The 25,253-nt window shown below is 43.9% G+C and overlaps 1 protein-coding gene across 1 annotated transcript in view; it reads right to left on the bottom strand.

The window, feature by feature from the left end:
* Positions 1-25,253, bottom strand: part of LOC137615242 (rho guanine nucleotide exchange factor 38-like) — a 396,680-nt gene that overhangs the window by 216,648 nt on the left and 154,779 nt on the right. The window contains exons 5-6 of the mRNA XM_068344950.1: positions 15,161-15,282; positions 13,550-13,686 (exon numbers count right to left, since the gene is read on the bottom strand). Coding sequence (XP_068201051.1) covers positions 13,550-13,686; positions 15,161-15,282 — 259 coding nt within the window. The remainder of the gene's footprint in view (positions 1-13,549; positions 13,687-15,160; positions 15,283-25,253) is intronic.

The raw sequence follows: 25,253 nt of genomic DNA, 5'->3' as shown, positions 1-25,253 counted from the left end.
GAGTATCCCTAAAAAGACCTTAGGGATATCGTAAATATCAGTGGACGTATTCTTGACACGCCTCATAGCAATCTATACCCCGAATAGAGTTAACACTTCGTAGGGGTCAAATGGCAAGAAAACGAAAGCGATAAGAAAGGGAGGGAGCCATTCATAAGGCATCTCTCCTCCCCGTTTCGAAAGCGTGCCCTGCGCCGCTCACGGCGCCATCTGTATTCCTTGTAGCGATACACGAGGTGCTACAGATACTGTATGTAGGGAGGGGTCCTACTATCCTTTTCACTCTTATTTATTTATTTTATTTATTTTTTTTTTTTTTGAAAAGGAGCAGGGCGGGTCCATCAGGACGACATGGCTATCTTACCCAAAAATAGATTTTTCGCTTCGCTCAAAATCCGTTTTTTGGGCTCAAGCCATGTCGTCCTGATGGAAGTATACCAGAGCATTACTGTATCTGTGGATTCTCAATACGTGCCGTACTCCTCAAAAATGTTTCTTAGTCAACTCGACTGACAGACCTAAGATGTTACCGTTATACATCTTTTCACTAATCATAAGCCATGAAAGCGCTTCCTGCCCCCTACAGGGAGGAGTCCTACTAGACTCTAGAAACAAACGAAGAGTACATATACCTATGTATGAATCACTCGCCAGCCAGTACCATATAGTGGTCTCACTCTATATGAAGTAAAGCGAAGTCTTACGGGACTACAGTATCCAAAGGAAAAGTCCCGACCAGCACCCTGGTCGAAGTAACATTAGACAAAAGGTTATATCTGCGTAGGATTAAACTTGCTGCTACCACCATCCTCAGAAAAGGGTGGAGTCCTTATTGCTAAGGAAAGTATAAACCAGTATAATCCAGGCTTTGCATTAAGGAATAGGCTATTATAGATATCCCCGATTAATATACATAGGCTAGATGCTCAAAAAACAATATGAAATCAAAAATAGGTGAAGGAGACGCAAGGTTCCCGAGAACAAGTTTATTGAGAAACAATAAATAGACATGGTCACCATAAATATGTACATATGCTAGATGGATGACCAACAATTTACACAAGTACTGTAGTGCATGGATGAATGATTATCTGAAAGAAAACATATGTGTCACTTACACATACCCCGGTATCAAACTTAACGTCCATGTTACTACTTGCTGACAATAGCGTTGGCAAACGCTTGGCACACCTGTCTGTACTTGTGCTACCATCACCATAACGTTGGAACAGTCACTGTGGGCTCTGAGAGCCTTCACTACCAGTTATATCAACGCATATAACTAACCATTCACCCAAGAATCAAAGTCCCAAATGATTCCGCTGTTCCTCGCAGAGTTAAACAGCAGGGTTAACGACGCAACCAACTGCTACCACAGACCTCTTTAGCTGCTCCACTTGCTTAGCATAGTGGCGAAAGAATACCCTGGAAGACTTCCAGCCAGTGTATGAACGAAGGTGTTCAAAATCCATAAAGTTAAAGAAGTTTAAGGATGAAGCAACTTTCCTCGGATCATGACCTGCGGGTGAACTGTCAGGATCCACTCTGCGAATAAAATATGTAATTTTCGCCCTAAGCTGATTTAAAGATAAATTCGAGCCCGATGTTTCTCCTCTGAATAGTTGGCCCCCATGGAAGTCTGAAGTTCTACGAAGATAGACCTTAAGGCATTCTATGGGACATAGAGATGCATCTTCTTTCAGAGGGCAGATTCTCCAGGGACCCCACCTGTTGGTGGGCAACTCGTTCTTAGCGAGAAACGTAGGGTCCGGAAACAGGTTCAGTTCTCCCCCATCCAGGAACTGAACTCGGCCCTCCTCTCTCGAGAGGGCCACAATCTCACTAACTCTGGCCCCAGAAGCAAGGGCAAAAAGGAAGATCACTTTTTGAGTCAGGTCCTTCAACGCACATTCCTCATTATCTAGTAATGAGGCAAAATGAAGGACTTTGTCTAACGACCACGAAATAGGCTTTGGAGGAGCTGATGGTCTAAGCCTAGCACAGGCCTTTGGGATCTTATTAAACATCTCGTTAGCGAGGTCTACCTGGAAGGCATATAGAATGGGTCTTGTTAGAGCTGACTTACATGTAGAAATTGTGTTCGCCGCCAGCCCCTGTCCGTGGAGGTGAATGAAGAAGGATAGGCAGAACTCCGTAGAGATCTCGTGCGGGTTCTTATCTTTGACAAAGGCTACCCATTTCTTCCACGCAGATTCGTACTGCCTCCTAGTAGACTTACACTTGTATTCTTCCAGGAAGTCGATGCTATCTTTCGAGATTCCGAACCGTTTCTTCACCGCTAGGGAGAGAAAATCATGAGCTGCAGGGTTCGGGTTTTCTGTAATGAAGCGAAGACAGTCGACTTCTGGACTTGCTGGGACAGAACTGGGTCCGGGAGTGGTAGAAACCTCAGTCGTAGTTCCAGAGCTAGAGGGAACCATACACTGTTCGGCCACTTGTGGGCCACTATTGCTGCTACTCCCTTGAAGGATCTCAGTTTGTTGAGGACCCTCAACATCAGATTGTGAGGGGGAAACAGGTAGATCCTGGACCATCTGTTCCAATCGAGGGACATCGCATCTATTGCTTCTGCCGAGGGGTCCACGTATGGGGACACATATTTCGGCAGCTTCTTGTTGTCCTTCGTCGCGAAGAGGTCTATCTGCAGTTCTGGGACTTGTCTCAAGATGAAAGAGAATGATCCTGCGTCTAGGGACCATTCTGACTCTATCGGTGTAACCCTGGATAGAGCGTCCGCGGTCACATTCCGGACTCCTTGAAGGTGAACTGCTGACAGGTGCCACTTCTTCTTCTCCGCCAGTCGGAATATGGCTAACATTACCTGGTTGAGAGGTGGGGATCTCGATCCCCGCCGATTCAGACATTTCACAACCACCTCGCTGTCCAGTACCAACCTTACGTGGATCGAGTGACGTGGGGATACTTTCTTCAGGGTAAGAAGTACTGCCATAGCTTCTAGAAAGTTTATGTGAAAGGTCCCAAATAGCTTGGACCAGATCCCTTGCACTTTTTTCCGATGGGAGTGACCCCCCCACCCTACCTTTGAGGCGTCTGTGTGGATTGTCACTGACGGGGGGGGGTGGCTGAAGAGGTAGAGACCTCTTTAGACGACTGGCTTGAGACCACGGTCTGAGAAGAGAACGTAGTCGAAGTGGGACCGGTCTCTTCAAGTCCCTTCGCTCTTTCGATGCAAAGGTTCTCCATACTCCCGCTGCATCTTTTAACTGTGCTCTTAGCACTGGGTCTGTTACTGATGCAAACTGAAGAGAGCCCAAAACCCTCTCTTGTTCGCGTCTTGATATCCTCTCGGAACCTAGAAGTCTCCTGACAGACCCCGCTATTTCCTTCCTCTTTGACATCGGGATGGAAAGACGGTGTGACACTAGATCCCAGTGAATTCCCAACCACTGGAACCTCTGAGCTGGAGAAAGACGAGACTTCTTTCTGTTGATCATGAAGCCTAGATATTTCAGGAACTGAATCACTTGTAGGGAAGCTTGCAAGCATTCTGCTCTGGATGCTGCCCACACCAACCAATCGTCCAGGTAGGCTACTACCTGGAACCCTTTTAGGCGTAACTGTTTGAGAGCTGCGCTCGCAAGCTTCGTAAAGATCCTTGGGGCTATGTTTAGTCCGAAGGGCATCGCCCTGAAAGCGTAAAGTTTTTGTTGTAGCTTGAATCCTAGGTAGGGGGAGAGACGACGACTTATTGGAACGTGCCAATATGCGTCTGACAAATCGATGGAGACGGTATATGCCCTCTTGGGCAGTAAGGCCCTTATGTGTTGTAACGTTAACATCTTGAACTTGTGGTTCACTATGAACTTGTTGAGTGGTGACAAGTCCAGAATGACTCTGAGTTTCCCCGAGTCTTTCTTGGGAACACAAAACAGCCTCCCTTGGAACTTGATGGACTTTACCCTCCTGATCACCTTTTTCTCCAACAGATCTTGGATGTACTCCTCCAAAACGGGGGTGGAGTGTTGGAAAAATTGAGGGCACTGGGGCGGAGTACTGTACCAACTCCAACCCAGTCCATTTTTGAGAAGGCTGTGGGCCCAGGGATCGAAGGTCCAGCGATCCCGGAAATACTGAAGTCTCCCACCTACCGGCGACACTTCACTTTGACTGCCCTGCAGTCTTGCCTCCCTGGCCGCGACCACCTCTGAATCCTCGTCCCCTAGAGGGGCGTCTTGATGACCCTCTAGCTGCTCCTCTGGGTCTTGCACGAAACGTGGTCGACTGTCCCTCGAACACGGGATTGAATGCCGGGGAAGCTGATGACATGGCTTGGGGAACCCATTGGAAGGTGGTCGGGGTCTGGGCTACCAGTTGTGGAACCGGAGGCAAAGCTGGCTGCTGCTGCTGTTGTCTTTGCGGTTTGAAGGACTTGGCTGGACGGGAGGAAAACCTTGACTTCTTCGCCTTTCCTTTCGGCTGAGGGCCCTCATCCGGAGAAGACTTCCTCTTAAGGGACAGGCCCCACTTCAGGAGAAGATTGCGGTTCTCAGTGGCTGCCTTGTCCACGATCTCTTTGACCACGTCCTTGGGAAAGAGATCTTTACCCCAGATGCTGGATGAAATTAGCCTCTTGGGTTCATGCCTCATTGTGGCCGAGGCAAACACAAACTCCCTACAGGCCCTCCTTGCTTTAACAAAGCAATAGAGGTCCTTGGTTACTGTGGCCAGATGGATTTTGGCCATAACCATGAACATCTCTGGCATCTTGGGGTCGCTAGCCATCGTCTCCATGTTGGTCTGGAGAGACATCGAGGCTGCCAGGCGCTCTTTTGTGTCCAATTCCCTCCGTAGAAGGAATTCCGACAACTTGGGAAGGTTTTCGCCGAACTGCTGACCTGCAATGTCGGCGTCCAGCTTCCCAACCGAGAAAGTAAGGTGCACCTCCTTCCAGTCCTTATTGTCCATTGGCAATGCCAACGATAGAGGTTTACATTCCTCCAAAGACGGACACGGCTTGCCAGCTTCAACCGCCTTCATGACGGCCGCAAACCCCTTTTGCATAAAGGGGAAGGCCCTAGCCGGGGAGGATACAAAGGAGGGGTGCTTCTTACTCAAAGCGGCAACTTTTGAGTTTGAGAACCCCCTCTCCTTTAAAGCAGCTGTTAAAGTGGCTTGAGCCTTGGAGTGATCCAGGATAATCACCTCCTTTGGTTCCGTCTCCTCCTTCGAAGCCGGCTCCTTCTTCAAACGGACATAGCAGTCCGGGTAGGCCCCTCTACTGGGCCAGAATTCCACCTCCTCAACGGGAACTGAGCCCAGTTTCTCCGACATGACGATCTTCCCAATCGTCATCGGCATGTGCTCGGCATATCTCCACGGGTTGGCATCCGAGCACAGAGGAAGGTCCTTAACGTTGAGCTTCTTTGGAGGTCCACGTGATGCTGTGATCTTCTGCATCTGGAGCTCCAAAGTAGCGGCCTTCTGATTATTCTCCCTCTGCATCTGTTGGATCATACCAACGATGGAAGAGAGAGCCTGTCCAAGCTCTGCTGGAAGAGCGGACGAGGTAGAGGGGATAGGTTCAGAGACCTGAACCGGCACGTCTGATGATACGGGAACCTCTTCCTCCACGGCAATAGGATCTCGATCCTCCTCCTCGCCCTCTGCGAGGAGATCCTGCTCCGCACGATCGGACAAGTCGGACATCTTGTCGTCCAACTGGATGTCCTGCATGGCGTCAGCGACATCCTCCTCCACTGGAATCTGGATCAGAGGGATCTCCGGCCGAGGCTGGGGAACAACAGCATCAGGGGAAGCCTTGGGAAAAAGGTATGCCCTCATCTTCTCGTTAGGAAGATAAGGTCCAGTGGTGTTTTTCTGAAAACCCCTTACCCATAAGCGAAGCCTCTCCCTCGCTGCATCTCTTGACTCCGCCGACCTAGGGGATTCAAAAGCCTCTGATAGCAGGTTAGTACATACAGCACATACCTGCGGATCCCAGTAACGATGGTCATCATTGGAGGCTGCACAAGCCGCGTGCCTCCTACACGAGGCATGTCCGCAAAAGTTCTTACTGCGGACATTGCAGAAGACACTATCACACTTCGGATGCTCCTCCTGTAAAAGAAGAAAAATTTCCATGAATATCAAGTGAATTTCAATTCACATGTAACAAATGAGTATTCAACAAGAATAAGGGAAAGACACCTACTTGTGAAACCCACACAAACACCTGTGGAAGCCCACCAGCCAAGTCACATAGTTAGTCTTTACTAGAATAACCAGAGAACATATTTCCAAAGGAAATTAGGTGTAGCTCACACCTAAGGTAAAATATTACCATTCCAGCCAGGGATAAAAGAATTATCTTTTATCCTTGTAAGGCGACACCAAGGGATTGTACCAGTAACACAAGTAAGATAGAAAAGACAGTGTTGTAACCTACTACATCATGAACTCCCTTGGTTGAATATACCACCAAGAGAGGACTGATACAGTACCTGAGGGTGGTGTGCCAGCCGGCTATTGCCGGTCAGCACCCCCCCCCCCCCGTTTTTCGAAAGGTAGATCTCAAGTACACAACATCAGATCACCCTTATTGGGGAGAACTCCAGATCCCATGCCTGAACCGGCCGGCAGTGGTTGCCGGACCGCAGCCACCCAGTTTGCACTGCGTTGCCGGCCATCATTCTTAGTGGCCGGCTGACTGGGCAGTGTCGCAGGCCGGCCGGCAGCAGTAAACAAACCCTGCCGGCTGGCCCCCCACACTAGGCAGCGCTCGGCTGCCGGCCCCACTTGTAGTGGCCGGCAGATGAGCAAGAGACCGGCCGGCAAAGGTATACACCCAACGCCGACCGACAGCAAGAGAACTGGAGAACACCCCTCCCCACCGACGGCCGGCCTGTAGGCCGGCAGACGGCAAGGACAACACATACTAAGACAATAGAATGAGTGCCGGGTTAAGAGACTATGAGTCTCTGAGCCCGGCACCCGAAAGAGTGCCGAAAGGAAGGGGAGACACTAAGTCAAGCTTCCTAACCGCTGCATACTGACTCTACAGACGGCAGCGATGGAGGGACCAAGAAAGGACCGGGCAGCACTCGAAGTAATGGTCTCTGCCGGTCGGCACACTCTGCCGGCCGACAGGAGACCACGTCAGTTCCTCATCCCAACCTAGGCTAGGCAAGGATGCAGACGACTGACACAAGGAACGGAAAAAAGAAGGGAAGGACAGAGGGTCCTATCCAACCTTACCTTGGTTAAGGGTCATTCCCAACTAAGACAGTTCATCTCAGTTAGAGAAAGACCCGAGAGGGAGGCCGGCACTACTGGCTGCCTCCCATGAACCACGGCAAGGAAGGAATTGCCCTTCCAGAAAAGGGAACATATCCCGAGACCAGAACGACAATAGGACAGTCTGAAGAGTCACCGAGTAAAGGGATCACTACTGGAACCCAACAAGGTGGACCAAGGGGATAACCCTTAATGCCCGAGTCAATCAGCAAGGGAGACTCTGCCCCATGCCAGACAAACCGGGCTCAGACTAAACACTGTTGTACTGTCCCCCTCTGAACCAATTCAGTTGGAACGGGAAGGTACAGTACTACTCCAGCATAGATATATTTGAAGATTAATTCAAATAAACCACCAGAGTTAAGCCTAAGGCTTAAACAGAGGGAAAGGGTTTGCCCCTTCCCCGAAGAGAAGGGAGCAAACGGGGAACAGATAATATTATAATGACCTAAGACAACCTAGCCTAGGCACTAAGAGAATAAATTACCTAATTCACCGAAACTCACACCAATACTATCTTGGAAGGTACTCGAAAAGGACTTATATGTATAACGTTGCCTAACGCTTAAAGCAATAAATTCACATTTGGAAGACTAATTATCATGCAGGAAGTACATAGGCTAACAGCTAGCCTACGAAGACTAGTGTTGGCAGCCTTGGCAAAACTTCGCCAGGCACACTACTATCGCATCATAACAGAATTCCTAAATAAGCTAAGTAGCTAATATTTAAGCGCAAAGGGGCTGGGAACGTCGCTCTTGCTAACAAATAAATCCTATTCTAGCGAGCGACAGCATCCATGATGCCTCCAGCAGGCAACAGCTCTTGTATCAAAGATAACTCTTTTAATTACTTTAATTTTAACCAAGAGCCTACATTTATACATAAAAGAAATAGTACTCAACTTATCCGAGGCAGAAGAAGTTGGAGAAAGCATTATTAAGCGAGAAAATTCCAAGATTGGGTAGAAAACAGGGAAAACACACCGAGTCGTAGAGCTACGCAAAAAGGAATACAGATGGCGCCGTGAGCGGCGCAGGGCATGCTTTCGAAACGGGGAGGAGAGATGCCTTATGAACGGCTCCCTCCCTTTCTTATCGCTTTCGTTTTCTTGCCATTTGACCCCTACGAAGTGTTAACTCTATTCGGGGTATAGATTGCTATGAGGCGTGTCAAGAATACGTCCACTGATATTTACGATATCCCTAAGGTCTTTTTAGGGATACTCGCTCCAGGAGTTAGAATTCTGGGTACCTGAAGGTAAATTCTCTGGGAATATCGCCGTAGTTGTAATATACCCTAGGAAGCTGCCTTTAAGGAACTTCCATCAGGACGACATGGCTTGAGCCCAATATATATATATATATATATATATATATATATATATATATATATATATATATATATATATATATATATAATATATATTTATATACATATATATATATATTTATATATATATATATATTCATATATTATATATATATATATATATATATATATATATATATATATATATATATACCATGAGAGTATGACGATGAGGGGTGGGAGCTGCGAGCAGCTGCCTAGCTCCATTGTCGTCAAGCTTCGAGAAGCTTATACAGTAATACCTTGAGATACGAGTTTAATGCGTTCTGGGAACAAGCTCGTGTGTCAATTTGCTTGTATCTCAGATGAATTTTTGCCATATAAAATTACTAAAAAATTAATCCGTTCCCAACTTCTGAAAAAAACCCTAAAAACAGTTTATTACAGTGGAAAAACATATTTTTAATTGTTCTAATTAACATTCTAGGCTAACAAAATAAATACCTATGACCTGGTTATGATGCTCAATGAAATGTAACATATTATGCAGTTCTTACCTTCGAGATAGGCAGTAGCAGCTAACGGCGGTTTGTGCAGAGGAGGAGGAGTTAGAGAGGATGGGGAGGAGAGAGACTTGACGGCAACACGTTCGGTACGCAACACTTTTGTAACACTACGTAACATAACCTTAACTTTAAATTTAACTTAAATGAAATTAGTAACTTTAAATTAAACTTAAATGAAATTAGCAACTTTAAATTCAACTTAAGTGAAATTAGCAACTTTAAATTTAACTTAAATGAAATTAGCTTACTGTACACACACTTAAAAATAAAAGGTTAATCTTACGTTACACTAAACTTAATTCTAATTTTGTTTTCTTTTTCCTTTTTTTACTTTTCTTCTTCTTCCGGCTTAGCTCTTTTTGCCTCGCTTTCTCCTTCACTTTTTGACGGCCTTTTTAAAAGGAACCTATCTAGGGATGTTTGCTTTTGTTTCCCCTTCAAAATGTTGTGAAAATGACGCACGCAATAGGCTAACGCAAGACCACTTGCCAACTTCTCCAGGTACCTCTTTTCCATAAAATTAGAAAACTCCTGCCATTTCGCTAACATGTCTTTGATGTCTGCCGTAGAAAGGCAGCTCTCATCTTCCACCTCCTCTTCGCTACTGGGCTCCTGCAACACCTCTGAATATTGCATCTCCTGGAGCTCTATCAATTCCTGTGTCGTGAACTCTTCATCATGCTCCTTGACAAGGTTGTTCACGTCTGCCTCGTCTACCTCCAGCCCCATGGACTTTCCAAGAGACACGATGTCCTCCATCACAATAGGTTCAGGGTCATCAGGGTCTGTCGTATCGAACCCTTCAAAGTCCCTCTCAGCGACGAAAGCTAGCTACAATTTCTTCCATGCTGAATTAAGAGTTCGTCTTGTGACACCCTGCCATGCATCGTCAATAATTTTTAAGCAATGGACGATACTGAAATGTTCGGAACTTACTGCTTCCCCATGTCTCACAACTGAGTGTATCCCAGTCCATTTTTTGAAATTATCCAACCAACCACGACTGGCTTTGAAGGTTTCCGCTGGCGTCGAAGTCTCCCCTCTTTCGGCTGCTTGCTTCCCTTTCAAGTCATCATAGATTCTGCTGGGCTTTTCACATATGATCGTCTCGGTCACACTATCTCCCGCCAACTGTTTCTCCTTTATCCATAATAAAAGAAGCCTCTCCATCTCGTCGTGAATATCACTGCGCAGCTTGGAAAGGATGGTTATTCCTTTGGAAGGCTTGGTGCCCTTTATAGCATCCTTCTGCTTGAGGATGGTACATATTGTCATTGTACTCCTCGCACATTGGCGCGCCAGCTCAGTCACACTTACGCCACTCTCATGTTTATCGATTATTTCATGCTTCATCTCCATTGTCCTCATACGCTCTTTCTTTTCACTACCTTTGTTTGCACTCGCTTGCTTTGGACTCATTGCTTATTCAATTAATTCTGCACTGATTAATGCAAAAAACACGTAAAAAAAAAAAGCAAACACTACGACCAATGCTCGGAGATAACTTTACGGGACGGAGATCCGACGGGAAAGACCGAGTGATGCTGTCCTGGTGAGAAGGCTCTCGCACACTCAGCCACTTCGCGGCCACATAGGGAACTACCTCGTATCTCAAATTTTTTCTAGCATCTCAGGACAAAAATTTGCTCGAAACTTTCCTCGTATCTCTAATTTCTCGTATGTTGGAACACTCATATCTCAAGGTATTACTGTACTCCAAAGAGCTAGAGAGAGGCATGGCAAAATCGAAAAACTGCCGGAAGAAACCCCGAGGGGGAGACCACTCAGGCGATGGACATTTCTCCTACTGGCAGGAAGGACATCCAACACCTGTGGCCATTACAGGGAGTACTGAACAGTCTCCTATCACCGCAGGGAGCTATTCCCAAAACCGGAAAGGCTGCTTAACAGCGGTCGGCGAAAGGTAACTCTCCTGCGGACGGATGAGTTGCACAACACCTGGAGGCAACCATTACTTGAGTAAGCTCAAGTTGAAGGTCGGCAACGAATGCGGCTGGTGAAACGTAGTCGTAACTAGTTACTGGATTCATCGCAAAGAGATCACCCCAGCTGGAAGACCAAAACTGATACCAGTCTGCAACTGTTCTCGTTCCTACACCGGAGCTGCAGGAAGGTGAGCAGAAGCAGAGAGCCCTGCAGCTAAGGGCACAAGAACTTTATTGGTGCATTACCCCCAGAGACTCGGAGGGGAATACCATGGTCAATCCCTGTGAAGGCCAGCGCTCCCGCTGTGCCTCTAACTGTAGTACTCTCTCTCTCAAAAACCATTCCTTAAATAGGAAGACCTCAAGGAAGGCAAGAGTTGTGGCAAGCAGCAAGCAGCAACGACATAAATTCCCACGGTGGAGGGCACCACTGCTTCACTAGAAGCAACGGTGTCTGCATCTAAGGGAAGTCCTTGGAGGTCGAACAAGCAGAAACGACGTCAAGTCAAAGACCAATTTTCTAAGGATTAAGATAGAGAAACGGTATGCCTGCTACTGAGCCAAAAGAAAAAGTGCCTTGTTTTGGCTACTATGTGTGTGAGCGGGGTGGTTGGTCCTAACCCCCGCTAGCCCCCAGCTAACTAGTGCTGGGTATTCACACCTTGCTAAAAGTCTTTTGAATAGTTTCAGAACCGAAATATATCTCCATAGTAAAGAGCTGAAAGGTTTGTATTAGGTTCTAGAAAAAGCTAAATTTAATGTGTATTGTTTTTAAAGGGCAGGTATATCCTCCCTTCGTATCTACCTATAGTGGTAGATAGTACAGATTGACATTACACCTTGTTTTATCACAATCCATTTCTGGCCTTTTTGGGCTTAAATATATCTTTGCTATTGGAACTTTATTCCTTAAAAGAAGACAGAGGTTGCACAATGAAATAGCATGTTCCTGCTGTTGGAATGCTTCTTGCATACCTCTGCCTTGACTTTGTGCCTTAAGCTGGCCATACACGCAGAGGACTGACCGTATGGTTTGTCCTTAAGGACTGGAGCGACGCTCCAATCCTGTGAGAAATGCCCACACCCACTAGAGACTAACCTAATTAATTCAAGAGGATTGGGCACCCAGGATAGGCCCACATGGTTACGTTTTTGGTACTTGTTAACTAAGTTTGGTATGTTACTGGGTATCAAATACAATTGGTAGCCTACATCTAATTTTGAAAATGCCAAATTTTGGTACTTTCTACTTTCTTTATTTTTTACATAATAAAAATCTATGAAATTTGACTTGAAATATTCATATGAAGGAACGTGATAGGCATTCTCTGTCGGCTTCTAGGTGGTAGTGATTTGTCCACTACGGTGTTAATGTATTTATTTCTCTTGAAGTCATTATAGGATTACCTTTTCCGCTTATCCCCATTAATTCTAGAGTCCAAGTGTCTCCTGGGAGGAATATACTAAATGGATCTTTAGACCTTTCTGGAGATTATCTTATGCTGAAGCACTACTGCACTTCTAATTAGGCGTACTTGTTTTTGCGTTAATTTATAGAAATTTGAAAACGATTGTGTTTATATAGGTAGAGAGAAAATGTGAGAGAGATATACACAAGTTATGAGAATTATCAGTAGCTACTTAATTTATCCTCTATCCATATTTCACACCTTCGTTTTTTCCTATGAATAAAATTCATAAAACTTAATCAGAATATTAATTTTTTTCCTTTTGTTTCAGTATCTGTTTATTACCAGAATACAAGATACTATTGCACAAATAAGGCAGAACACTGTGTAGTTTTAAGATAAAATATACTATGAAAAGGGGAGGAAATTTAAGGAAATCATAACTTGGTGAATGAAAATGTGAGAGAAAAACCTAAAATAAAGAGAAATGAAATGCATAATATTACAAACTTGTGAAATGCAATCAGTTTATCTTTATAATTTAAAATGTGCCCAGATCAAAGGACGAAGTATGGAATACTGCACGTGTCAAAATAGGCGAGTCAACCCTGTCAGCATGCAAGACCAGGCCCATACACGCACGACACTGGCGGGCTATAGTGCCAATCGCGACAGGGTTGGCCAGTCCGGTCAAACATGCTGACAGGATGAGAGGACAGGCTAGTCGTGTCGGGTTTGTCCTGTTTTCCCCCTATACACATCAAGGCGTGCCAATCGTGATCAAATCAGCGGGCCAATCCTCTGCGTGTATGGCCTGCATTAGTAGTAGTAGTAGTAGTAGTAGTAGTAGTAGTAGTAGTAGTAGTAGTAGTAGTAGTAGTAGTAGTAGTAGTAGTGCCTATTGTGAATACTCTAATAAAAAATAATAAAAATACAGGTATATTTTTAATTAATCACATAAAAAAGTAGGTGTACTTTCCATACCATGAATATTTTATCATGAAAAGAAAACCTACAAAAAAAATATAAAATAAAAACAAACCTAAATCCATAGCTCTGGTGTACTCATTTATATCTTTTGCAGCAACCAGAAATGACTTCTTGGCCTCCTCTAAATCACTGAAGTCTCTGTGGCTCTCCGGTGTTGCTTGGACTAGTTCATAAAGATACAAAGGATACCTGAAAAATTAGATAAATCAAATGATTTTAGTAGGATTTAATGACATGAAAGAGTGAAACAGAAGACTAAGACAAATATGTTTTTAAGAAAAGACCAAAATGCACACTACTCTTTATGAATAGACAATAAATAATACTGCAAAATAATGTTCATCAGAAAGGTAACAGTTCCTTAGCTAATAAAAAATATCCTACGTTACGATAATTTAAATACAATCCTCATAAAAAGTAACAATGGCAAAATAGGGCAGATGAAATAAAAAAAATATCCAATGTATTTTTAACCCTAGCAAAATGACAAACGTGGTGTTTTTTTTTTTTTAAAGCTATGTTTTTTGTACATCCCTACAAGTCTTAATTCATGACTCAAATGTTGCCATGACCCACATTTCTTGACTTTCAGACAAAAGAGAAAGATGGATTCCAATGAACACTTTTGGCAGGAACTTTACAAAAGATGGATGCATGGAATTTGGGCTATCAGTCTAGTAATGTATGTGGATTTACAAAATTGGGCTATAAAACCTGGCATTGGCATCTGTGAGGCCCAACCTTGCAATTGGAGGAAAAACCCTGCAACTTCAGTATGAAGTAAAATGGAGAAAATGGATAAAGGAAGTGGAAACAAAAGTATAACCAAAGACTGAAAAGTGAGTACAGCTCATACTGATAGGACACAGCAAAGAACTTTAAGTACTGTACTGCCTTTAGTATAACACTTGAGGTGCATTGTTAACACTAACCCCATAATTGTTGGTTCGGAATAGGAGGGCCAATCAGTGCCAAGATGCAACTACTGTACAGTTTCAAAATAAATTTAAATTTAAGACGTTGGACAGTAAAACAGAAGAAAGGAACTGGGCATAGAGATTAATTAGAAGGCTAAATTTAAGTAATCAATGCAACTAAGGATCAAACAGATGCTGGACTAACTCTTTAGTAGTTCTTAAAGTAAACCGTGAGAAGTGTACTAATATCAATACTGTATACACCTAAGGAGTACTTCAGTGGATAATCATTCAATTGTCATACATACAAAAATTAGAGGAGTTTTTTAAAGATTATGTCTCCCAATAAGTGGAGATATGAATGACAACCTTGCAACCTACTCTTTACTGGTAACAATGAAAACAATATATATGTAATTCATATGAAAAAAATTAACATTGACTCTACAGAGTAATATAATTATCACAGTATATAAAATACAAAACAATTTAACCTAATTATCATAATTAAATTTTAACATAAACTTTTTCTATGTACAGGAAAATCGGACAGATAAAACAGCCAATCTTTTAGGCAGAAATAGCCATTATAGGACAAATGTCATTTATGTTTTCAAATGCTCATCCTAACATTACCTCCAACACATTTCTTAAAGAGATTCCAAAATCAAGATTCAAATCTAAATCACAATAGGTATACAGTACTGCATGATACTTTCATTAAATATTTTCCTCATAGGACTTACTTCAAGATTCTCTGGACTGGCTTGATAAGCACACTGTTTATATCAAGTAAATGTTGCTTATGTAGTCTCAACTCTTCAGCAAGCTGCTTAAGGGCAATAGAAGTATTTTCCTCATTTTCATACTGAAAACAAAAATAATTATAAAGGATATAGATAGCCAACATACACAGCCTGGTTCCCTCGCTATCTTATGAGCCAAATATGGTCTTTGAACATTCACTTGTAAGTTGATTTCTAATAAGGATAAGAGAGTAAAAACATAAGTATGGTCTCTATAACTAAGTGGAATTCATTACTATTATTACATAGTGTACACTGTACAGTATTATCATTACTATCATTATTAAATATTGAAGGGAAACTCCTCCAAACATATTTTATTGAAAGTACAGCACTAGTTACAACAGTTGCATTGATTCTGTATTTGATTAGCTAATTTTTACTTCTTCTCTGTAATACTCTATCAATAAAAAACTGGCCAATATTTATTACAATAATCTTCTTCAGTAATAGAAAGAAATATGCACTCGATACCAGAGTTCTTACTTTATTGCATTTGGAAAAATATTATCATATGTAATTGAAATATATTACAAGAGCATTGATAGCTTAGATGAGAGGTGCCACCCACCTATTAGCTACTACACAGGCCTATAAACAAATACATCTCCACACCTCCCTCTGACTCATAGTTAGTCAAACCCCAGTACTAGCATACTATCTAACAATCGGAATCAAATCTTAACATTGTGTTTTCCTAACCAGCACAGCTTTTCTACTCCAAGCAATTGGAAGAGGATTTATTATTACCTAGTATCCATGTTGATGTGACAATTATACTGATAAGGTACCATATCTATAGAAAACTCAATATACTACACTAAGACAAGTTTACAAAATGCCCAACAATCCTTCCCAGAAATGTGCAGAAAGATTGTCCCCTTCTCCCCGCAAAAAGTCAGATTTGCACACAGAAGGATGCCATTACCATAGGATGCCTCTCAATATCCTCTTCACGAATTCTAAAAGTTTATACATAAGAATTGTTGAGAAACATGTCTTCACCTACACAAGAAAAGCTTAAATCTTCTTTGTCAACAATACTTTCCTCGATACAAGGATAAAAAAGAAGTAGAGTACCTTCATAAGGTATTACAAAAGTGGCACTTCCTACAATACACTGTACAACACAGCAAAAATCACCTGACTCCCCTCTTTAGATGTTTTCTTGACAGACTAATACGACACATGCACTATGGTTCACATTACACCAAATCCACCAACTTAGGACTTTGTTTGAATGGCAATGTGCATATCCAGTGTAAAACAAAAAGATGACACCCAATGGTTTCGTTGGGGGCACCAAATTACACTACTCATGTTGGCATAACACAGAGGAGTTTCAGTGTTATTAGTCAAAATATGTCGAACAAGGAGTTTTCATATATACGAATAAATCAAGAAATAAAGAAAGCACTACACAGAAAGTATTCAGACAAGCCCCTTACAGCAAGTCCCAAGGGTAGTCACTAGGCCATATTTCAAGGCATACCTGCATTACAGATACAGGGAAGATGAGTATGCCCTTCAAAATATCAACAATACATAATTCAACCATAGATAAAAAAAAAATTTAAAAAAATAAACAGGATCAATACGGAATATTCTGGCCCTTCTTTTGCAAGATTTAATGATGCGAAACGAGATGTTAAGATTTTTCAGACTCCTATTATGAAAAATTTTTCCTGTTACGAAACGAGGTATGGTACGAGAGCCCGAGACTAATTTTAAAATTCGCGCGCCACCAGCCGTAAAATCGCCACCATCCTCCCACGCTCCCATTGGTTATCTCCCTACTCTGATGCTAATTATTGCCATAAGACCCTGCTCTCCTATTGGTCAGCATCTATCCCATTATGCATTTACAGTAAGTATCGGCATCCCTCGGTCATTTCGTTTCGGCAGTGCTACTGTTCACATTGAAATCATGCTGGTGATTTTGCTTTTGTGCTTTTAGTTACCGATATGTATCGTGTTGCGTTATTCAACTCGTACGTTATTAGCCATAGGTCCAAAGAAAGATGCTGATGTGCAGGGAAAGAAAAAGAGGATGCTTTCTACAGAGACGAAGCTTGAAATAATCAAGAAGTATGAGGCTGGCATGAAGTTAAGTGTGATCACTAAGGAATATGGCCGAAATCCTTCAACGATAGAAACCATCCTTAAACAGAGGAAGCCATCAAAGCAGCAGCACCTTCTAGGGGAGTGACTGTTTTCTCCAGCAAGAATAGCCATGTCTGTGATGAGATGGAGAGACTGCTTCTTGTTTGGATTAAGGATAAGGAAATCGCTGGAGACACAATGACCGAGACGATAATCTACCACAAGGCCAGCATCATTTTCTGTGATCTCGTGCTTGTTCTGGCCGAAGATGACGCGGAGGGGACATCAAAGCAGGCACCCCCAGAGTTCAAACCTACTCGGGGTTGTTTGAAAAATTCAAAGAAACGGTTCGGCATTCATTCGGTGGTGCGGCATGGGGAACACAAACCGGCCGAAGCCTTTGTCAAGACGTTCAACGAGTTGACTCTTCAGAAAGTCTACAATCTGCAGCAAGTCTTCAACGGTGAAAAACTGGCTTTTTTTGGAAGAAAAAGACTCGTTGGACGTACATCATGGCGGAAGAAAAGTAGCTAGTACCGGGGCATAAGCCTATGAAGGAAAGGCTTACCTTTGCACTCTGTGCAAATGCCAATGGGGATTGTAAGGTGAAGCTCCTGCTGGTGTATCACTTGGAGACTCCTCAAGTCTTCAAGGCCCACAAAGTGCTTAAGGAGAAGCTTCCAGTGATGTGGAGGGGTAATGCAAAAGCCTGGGTAACAAGACGCTTGTTCACCGAGCAGGTAAATCTTTGTTTCGGACCGACTGTGAAAAAATACTTGGAAGAGGAGAGCTTCCCTCTGAAATGCCTGCTAGCGTTGGACAATGGCCCTCCTCACCCTTCTGATCTCAAGGAAGACATCCTAGCAGAGTTTTCATTCATCAAGGTTCTCTATCTTCCCCTTAACACATCCCCTCTCTTCCAGCTCGTGGACCACGAAGTGATTTCAAACTTTAAAAAGCTCTATACAAAATATATCTTCAAGAGATGTTTCAAAATCACTGACAGCACAAACAACACCCTGCGTAAATTTTGGAAGGAACATTTCGATGTTGTGATATGCCTCATTGATATAGCTTGGCAAAGGTTTCGAAGCGCACCTTGAACTCTTCCTGGAAGAAGCTGTGGACTTTTGGCGTATCCACACGAGATTTTGAGGGCTACCATACAGGCCAAGCTGAAGCCGAAGCCAAAAAGTTGACAATCCCGAACCTGTTGCTCAACCTGAGGTTGCCAAAATTGTTAAACTCGAGATGTCCATGGGTCTGGAAGTATATGAAGACGAGATTAATGAGCTTCTCGAGGAGCACCAAGAGCAGCGTTACGACGGACGACCTGAAGGAGTTGGAGTCCATATAACTTAATGCCGTTCGGGAAAAGTTCTCTAGCAGCAAGGAGGATGACGACCTTCTGACAACGGCAGAAATTAAGGAGGGTCTGGCGGCCTACCATAAAATGGTGGCTATTGTAGAAAAGAGAACCCCAGAAAAGGTTTACACAGGTCGTATTCTTGAGCAGTGTGATGAGGTTTGCCCAAGTCATTTCAGGAACATTTTAAGGGGGACGGCTGGCTAAACGGATTTTGAGCAAAGCGAAAAGACTATTTTTGGGTGATATGGCCATGTCGTCCTGATAGAAGGTTCCTTTAGGCAGCTTTCTAAGGGATATTTGTCTACAGTGATACTCCCAGAGAATTGATCACAGGTCTCCAGAATTCTAACTCCTGGCGCGAGTATCCTTAATATAACTCTTAAGGATATCGCATAATATCAGGGGACGTATTTCTTGATACGACACAGCAATCTTCACCCCGAATAGAGTTTTCGCTTTGAGGGGTAAGAGTGGCGAAATTGAAGGGGAGCCGTCATCAAGGTTACCCGGTGGATCCCTCCCGGAACCACCCCGGCGAACTATTCCTTGTTGCAATTAAGCATGGATAGCCGCAGATAGAGTAGTTTTGGGTGGGGACTTTGTTACATATATGCAAACTCCTTTTTTAAAAAGGAGGGAGGGTCCATCAGGACGACATGGCCATATCACCCAAAAATAGATTTTTCGCTTTGCTCAAAATCCGTTTTTTGGGCTCAGCCATGTCGTCCTGATGGAAATTTACCAGAGAATTACTTGAAAGTACTATATCTGCGGGTTTGTATAAGTGCCTTTACTTTGAATGAGTTCCTTATATGGTCTCCTAGACCTTTATATATGACATAACCGTTATTTGTCATATCCACTAAGCTTGGAACTAGCTTAGGGTTTCCTGACCCCTGCAGGGAAAGTATCAATTTCGACTATAAGGATTCAAAGTTTGTATCTCCATAAGGACGGACAGTAAATCTTAGAGATTACCCTTTATCCCTTGGAAATCTGTACTCTGATTTCAAATTGGGCCCTTCTAGGGTTTAATTAAAACTCTATTACTGTATACTTTATTCCTCTGTTACTGAGATAGCAGCAATAAGACGCAAATACGTTCAGTATTTTACCTTGTAGCTAAATTATCAATTGTAGTTACAATAAGGTATGAATCTGATCCGGCATTGAAAACACATCAGGATCCATATTTTCTCCTTTTGGGAAAAAATGTAATTTCATCGAAATGATGCCACTCAATACAGATGTGAAAGCAAATATGACCGATTTGTACAGATTTTGGAAATGCATGAACACCGTGACGCAACGTTCACTCGGCACTGGTGTTATCAGTCAGATATGCACTTATGTGGAAGAGTGTGTTAATCATAGTTGTGATTTGCACTCGAGGGTAAATGTACCCATGCACCCGATGCACTGGAGAGTCCCAAAGCAGTTCACTGTTCGTCACAGGCTTAGACAACGGGTTCTTTAGAACTACCCGCCGCCACCACAACATGTCTTATCTTATGTACTTGCTTTGAATAGTGTTGGAAGTAGTTCCGTAAAGAAGCAATTTCCATGGGATCATGAACTGCGGGTGAGCTGTCAAGATCCGCTCTGCGAATAAGTAGGTGAGGATTGCTCTCAGTTATTTTAGGGCTGTTCTTCCTTGAAGTCTGAAGTTCTACGAAGATAGACCTTAAGACACCCTAATGGGCATAGGGAGACATCTTCCTTCAGTGGGCAGATTCTCCAAGGACCCCACCTTTTGGTGGGCAGCCCGTTTTGGCAAGAAAAGTAGGATCGGGAAAGGATTCCGTTCTCTCTCTTCTGTGAACTGAATATGGCCTACATCCTTGATAGGGCCAATGTTTCATTAACTCTAGCCCCTGAGGCTATTGCGAACAGAAAATTGACTTTCTGTGTTAGCTCCTTTATAGTACAATCCTCATTGTTGAAGTTCGAAGCATAGTGTTAGACTTTGACCAATGACCATGTAATGGGCTTTAGAGGGGTTGTCGGCTTGGCTCTAGTGTATGCTTTGTTACCTTAAAAAAGGTTTCGCTTATGAGGTCCATCTCAAAGGCAAATAGAAGAGGTCTAGTCAAGGCCGACTTACACGTAGTTATCATAGTGGAAATCAGGCCTCATTCAAGTAGGTAAAAGAAGAGAGACAGAAACCTGTTGAAATTTCTGTTGGTCGCCTTGTTTTCACAAGGGGTGCCTCTTTCTTCCAAGACAAATCACATTGTCTCCTGGTTGGACTTGACTTGTACTCTACAATGAAGTCGGTCACATTCTTCCAGATCCCGAACTTTTGTTCGCTGTTAGGGCGAAAAATTCCTGAAATGCAGGATGTTGGTTCTCGGGGATGAAATGTAACAACTGACTTCTGCACCAGTTTTGATAAACCTTGGTACGGCCGAGGAAACAGCTACAGTTTCAATTCTAGAACTAGAGGAAACCAATTGTTTTTGGGCCATTTGGGGGCCAATACAGTAGCTGTTCCTTTGTAGGATACTAGCTTGTCGAGGACTTTGAGCAGGAGATTGGTTGGTGGAAGCAGATACATTCGATTCCATCCGTACCAGTCGAAAGACATGACGTCTATCACTTCTGCTTAAGGTTCTCGTAAGGGGCTACTAGTTCTTGTTGTCGCTCGTTGCGAAGAGGTCGATCTGAAGTTCCGGGACTTTTATCGAGAATAAAGGAGAACAAGTCTGTGTCTAAAGACCATTCTGTCTCTATCGGCTTTCGCCTGGATAGAGCATCCACCGTCACATCGCGGAACCCTCTAAGGTGAACTGCTTGATAATGTCATCTACTCTTCCTTGCCAGGCAGATGATGGCTAACATCACATGGTTGATGTGAGGTGAATTCGAGCCTTGTCGATTAGACATACTATCGCCTCGTTGTTGAGAGGCAATCTGATGTGGACTATTCTGCGAGGGGATAGTCTCCTCAACGTCAAGAGGACTGTCATAGCCTCGAAGATGTTGATGTGAAAGTTTTTTGAACTGGAATGATCAATTTCTTGCCCTTTCCTTTCATATGGATGGCCTCCCCATTCTTTCAGGGAGGCTTCCATGTGTAAAGCCACTGATGTTTATGGTGGTTGCAAGAAAATTGTCTTTGCTAGGCTCTTATTCATTGACCACGGCCTCAATAGCGTGCACAATCGGGTCGGTGTCAACCTTGTCGATCTCTTCGAGCGTTTGATGCGTATCTTCTCCAAACTCCTGGCGCATCCCTTGGCTGTGCTTCTTAGCACCGGGTCTGTCACTACTGTGAACTGGAGAGAGCCAAGTGCTCTTTCCTGTTGGCATTTTGAAATCCTCTTGTGTTGGATTAGTCTCCTGACAGATGCCGCTATTTCTCTCCTCTTCTTTAATAGAATGGAGAGGTGTTGTGACTGCAAGTTCCCATGGATTCCCAACCATTGAAACTTGTGAGCTGGAGAAAAGCGAGACTTCTAGCGACTGGTCTTGATGCCCAGGTGTTCCAGGAACTGGATCACTTTTCCGGCCGCTTGCAGACAAGTAGTCTTGGATGCTGCCTGCAGCCGCCAATCGTCCAGGTATGCTACTACCTGTAATCCTTCGGAGCGTAGTTGCTGGACGATCGTGTCCGTCAGTTTTGTGAATACCTTTGGGGCTATATTTAGTCCAAAGGGCATGGCTGTGAAGACAAATTTTGTCTTCTGTAGGCTGAATCCTAGGTAGGAGAAGAGGGGGCGACTGATTGGTTGGTGCCAGTAAGCATCTGCCACGTCTATTGAGACTATATACGCCCCTTTTTTGGTAAAAGGGTCCTTATGGGTTGCACTGTAAGTATCCGGAACTTCTTGTTCTCGATGAACTTGTTGAGTAGAGATAAGTCTAGAATGACTTTGGATCTGTCAGATTCCTTTTTGGAAACATAAAACAGCCTTCCCTGGAATTTTGATGGACTTCACTTTCCTCATTACCTTCTTATTCAAGAATTCTGAGGCATTCTCTTCCAATAAGGGGGGGGGGAGTGTTGGAAGAATTTTGGAAAGGTGGGGTGGATTTCATTCCATTTCCAACCAAGCCCATTCGTAATTTGGCTGTGGACCCAGGAATCGAAGGTCCAAGGATTCCGAAAGTGGAAAGTCTGCCTCCTACCTGGAACCTCACATTGTTTAGAGGTTCCTGAGGACATATTTCCGTGACCGCGTCCTCCTCCACCCTTGGGGGATTTCCGGAGGATCCTCTTTTTAGGCCCTTACCTTGTAGGGCCAAAAGGTGGTCAAATGCCTTTCAAAGCCTGGATTAAACACAGGTGACTGGCTACCAGCTGATGAGAAACCATCTAGAAGGTGGTTTACGGCTGGGCTACCATTTGAGGCACTGTGATCATGATCATGGTCGGAAATTGTGCAGTTCTAATGATGATTTCCTCTGAGGACATGCCCCACTTTTGGAGCAGGTTCCCATTCTCCGTGGTGGCTTTGGTAATAACTTCTTGGACCACTTCCCATGGGAAAGGGTCTACGCCCCAGATACCTGATGAAATAATTTTTCTGAGTTCGTGTTTCACCGTTGATGCGCCAAACACATGGTCTCTACCGGTCCTTTTTGGACCTGAGAAAAACCTACAAATCCATCACAAAGGTAGGGGCGTTACTAAAGGCCTGCACACAATTCTTGAGCGGTTCCGATGAGACAGGGAGGCGACAAGCTTATCTTTCGTCTCCTGTTCCCTTCTCAAAGGATGGTTTGTCAACTTTGAAAGGTTCTCGTTAAACTGCTGACCTGCTATCTCCGGATCCAACTTCAAGACGGAGAAGGTTAGATGTACTTCTTTCCACTTCTCCTTGCAGGTGGGCACAGCTAGAGATAATGGTTTGCCTTTCTGTAGGGTTAGGCAGGGTTTGCCCTCTTCAACTGCTCTCCTGAACCAGTCTAGGGCTTTCCCCGAAAGGGGGGAAGGCTCATGAGGAAGGAGCAATGACGGGTGGATGCTTCTTGTTCAATGCTGAGACTTTGGAGTTATTATATCCAGCCCCTTTCTGGGTCTTGGCAAGGATGGCTTGGGCCTTGTCATGTTCGAGGACAATGCCTTCCTTCGGTATAGCCTCCTCGCGGGATGTAGGTTCATCTCGTAGTTTCACAAAGCAATCTGGGTCCGCTGAAAGCTGGGCCAGAATTGAAGCTCTTCACGGGGATTGGGCCCCAACTTCTAGGAGATATAAAGCTTCCTATTCAACCTGGGCATGTGTTCCTTCTACCCCCAGGGGTTGGTTCAGAACAGTGAAGGAGGTCAGATATTTTAAGGGGCTTAGCGGAGATCTTGCTTATTCTCCTCTCGTTCCTTCTGGAACAGTGTCAGCCTTTACTGGATCGATTCTAGGAGCGTTTCACTCCAGCCGAACTGTCTAGCCAGTTGGGGAGTTGGGGTTGAAGAGACAGACGGCATAAGTTAATATGCCGGCACAGTGAGCTGAGGTACCTCAGTCATCGTCGAAACGGATCCTTCTTCCTCCGTGGGTTGTTGAATCACTCCTTATTCAGGGTCTCGCAGTAGGTCCTGTCTGGTGTCAATGGACACCTCTGACATCCAATCTTGGTGGTTGCCCAAGCCTTGCAGTGCCTGTTGATATCCGTGTCCACCGTCCGTTGGATAGAAGGAGGCTGGACCTGTGCCTGAGGCACAAACATATTCGATTGAGCCTTAGAGAACAGTAGGCACTTCAAAGATTTGTTAGGTAGGTAAGGTCCCTGAAAGTTCTTCTGGAAGCCTCATACTCACCTTTGTTGGGTTTCCCTTGCTGTATCCCTTGACTCCGTAGTGTCAGGGATGTCTTTTACAGAGCCGTTGGTCAGCAAGGTCAAGCGATTGGAGTGACCTTTCGGATCCCAGAACCTCAGGGATCCAGATACAATGCGGCAGGGGCATAAGACCTGTACACCGTATGCCCACAAAAGTTCTTACTCTTGTGGTTGCAGAACACCACTGTACACTTTGCCATCGGCTCCTCCTGTAAGGGAGAAGAGGGGGAATGAGTGCTAGGTTGTTTATATTATTGATATATATGCTAAAATACGGGTTCCAGTACCTCAGGGATCCAAGTACGATGCAGCGGGGGGCATGAGATCTGCACATCTCGTGGCCACAAAAGGCCCTACTTTTGTGGTTGCAGAACAGGAATGCACACTTCACCTTGCCCTCCTCCTGTAAGGAAGGAAAGAGTGAAATGAGTATGGGGTAATTCATCATACTGATGAATATATTCACATGCATTAAATAGTAATCATTACTATTATAATTATAGCTTAGGATAGTAAGCTAGAAAGAAAATAGGAAAGACACATATCTGTGTTTCCTGTCCAGGCAATTGCTGTGACCTCCCTCAATATTAATATTTTAAATTTCATTATTAGGGAAATATAGGGTGGAATAGCTCTAGTACTTAGAGGTGAAGTCAGTGTATACTAACACTAACTTCCCACAAGTGAAATATTAATACTGTAGGGTAAAATTATGTGTTCTGATGATCTGGGATACATCAGAATGTTGAAGGAATGCTTCACCTCAACATTTACTTAGCGGTC

The sequence above is a fragment of the Palaemon carinicauda genome, chromosome 21 (assembly GCF_036898095.1).
Source record: "Palaemon carinicauda isolate YSFRI2023 chromosome 21, ASM3689809v2, whole genome shotgun sequence".
NCBI lineage: Eukaryota > Metazoa > Arthropoda > Malacostraca > Decapoda > Palaemonidae > Palaemon > Palaemon carinicauda.
The sequence above is the reverse complement of the archived record's forward strand: the minus strand, read 5'-3'. Positions and strand labels throughout refer to the sequence as shown.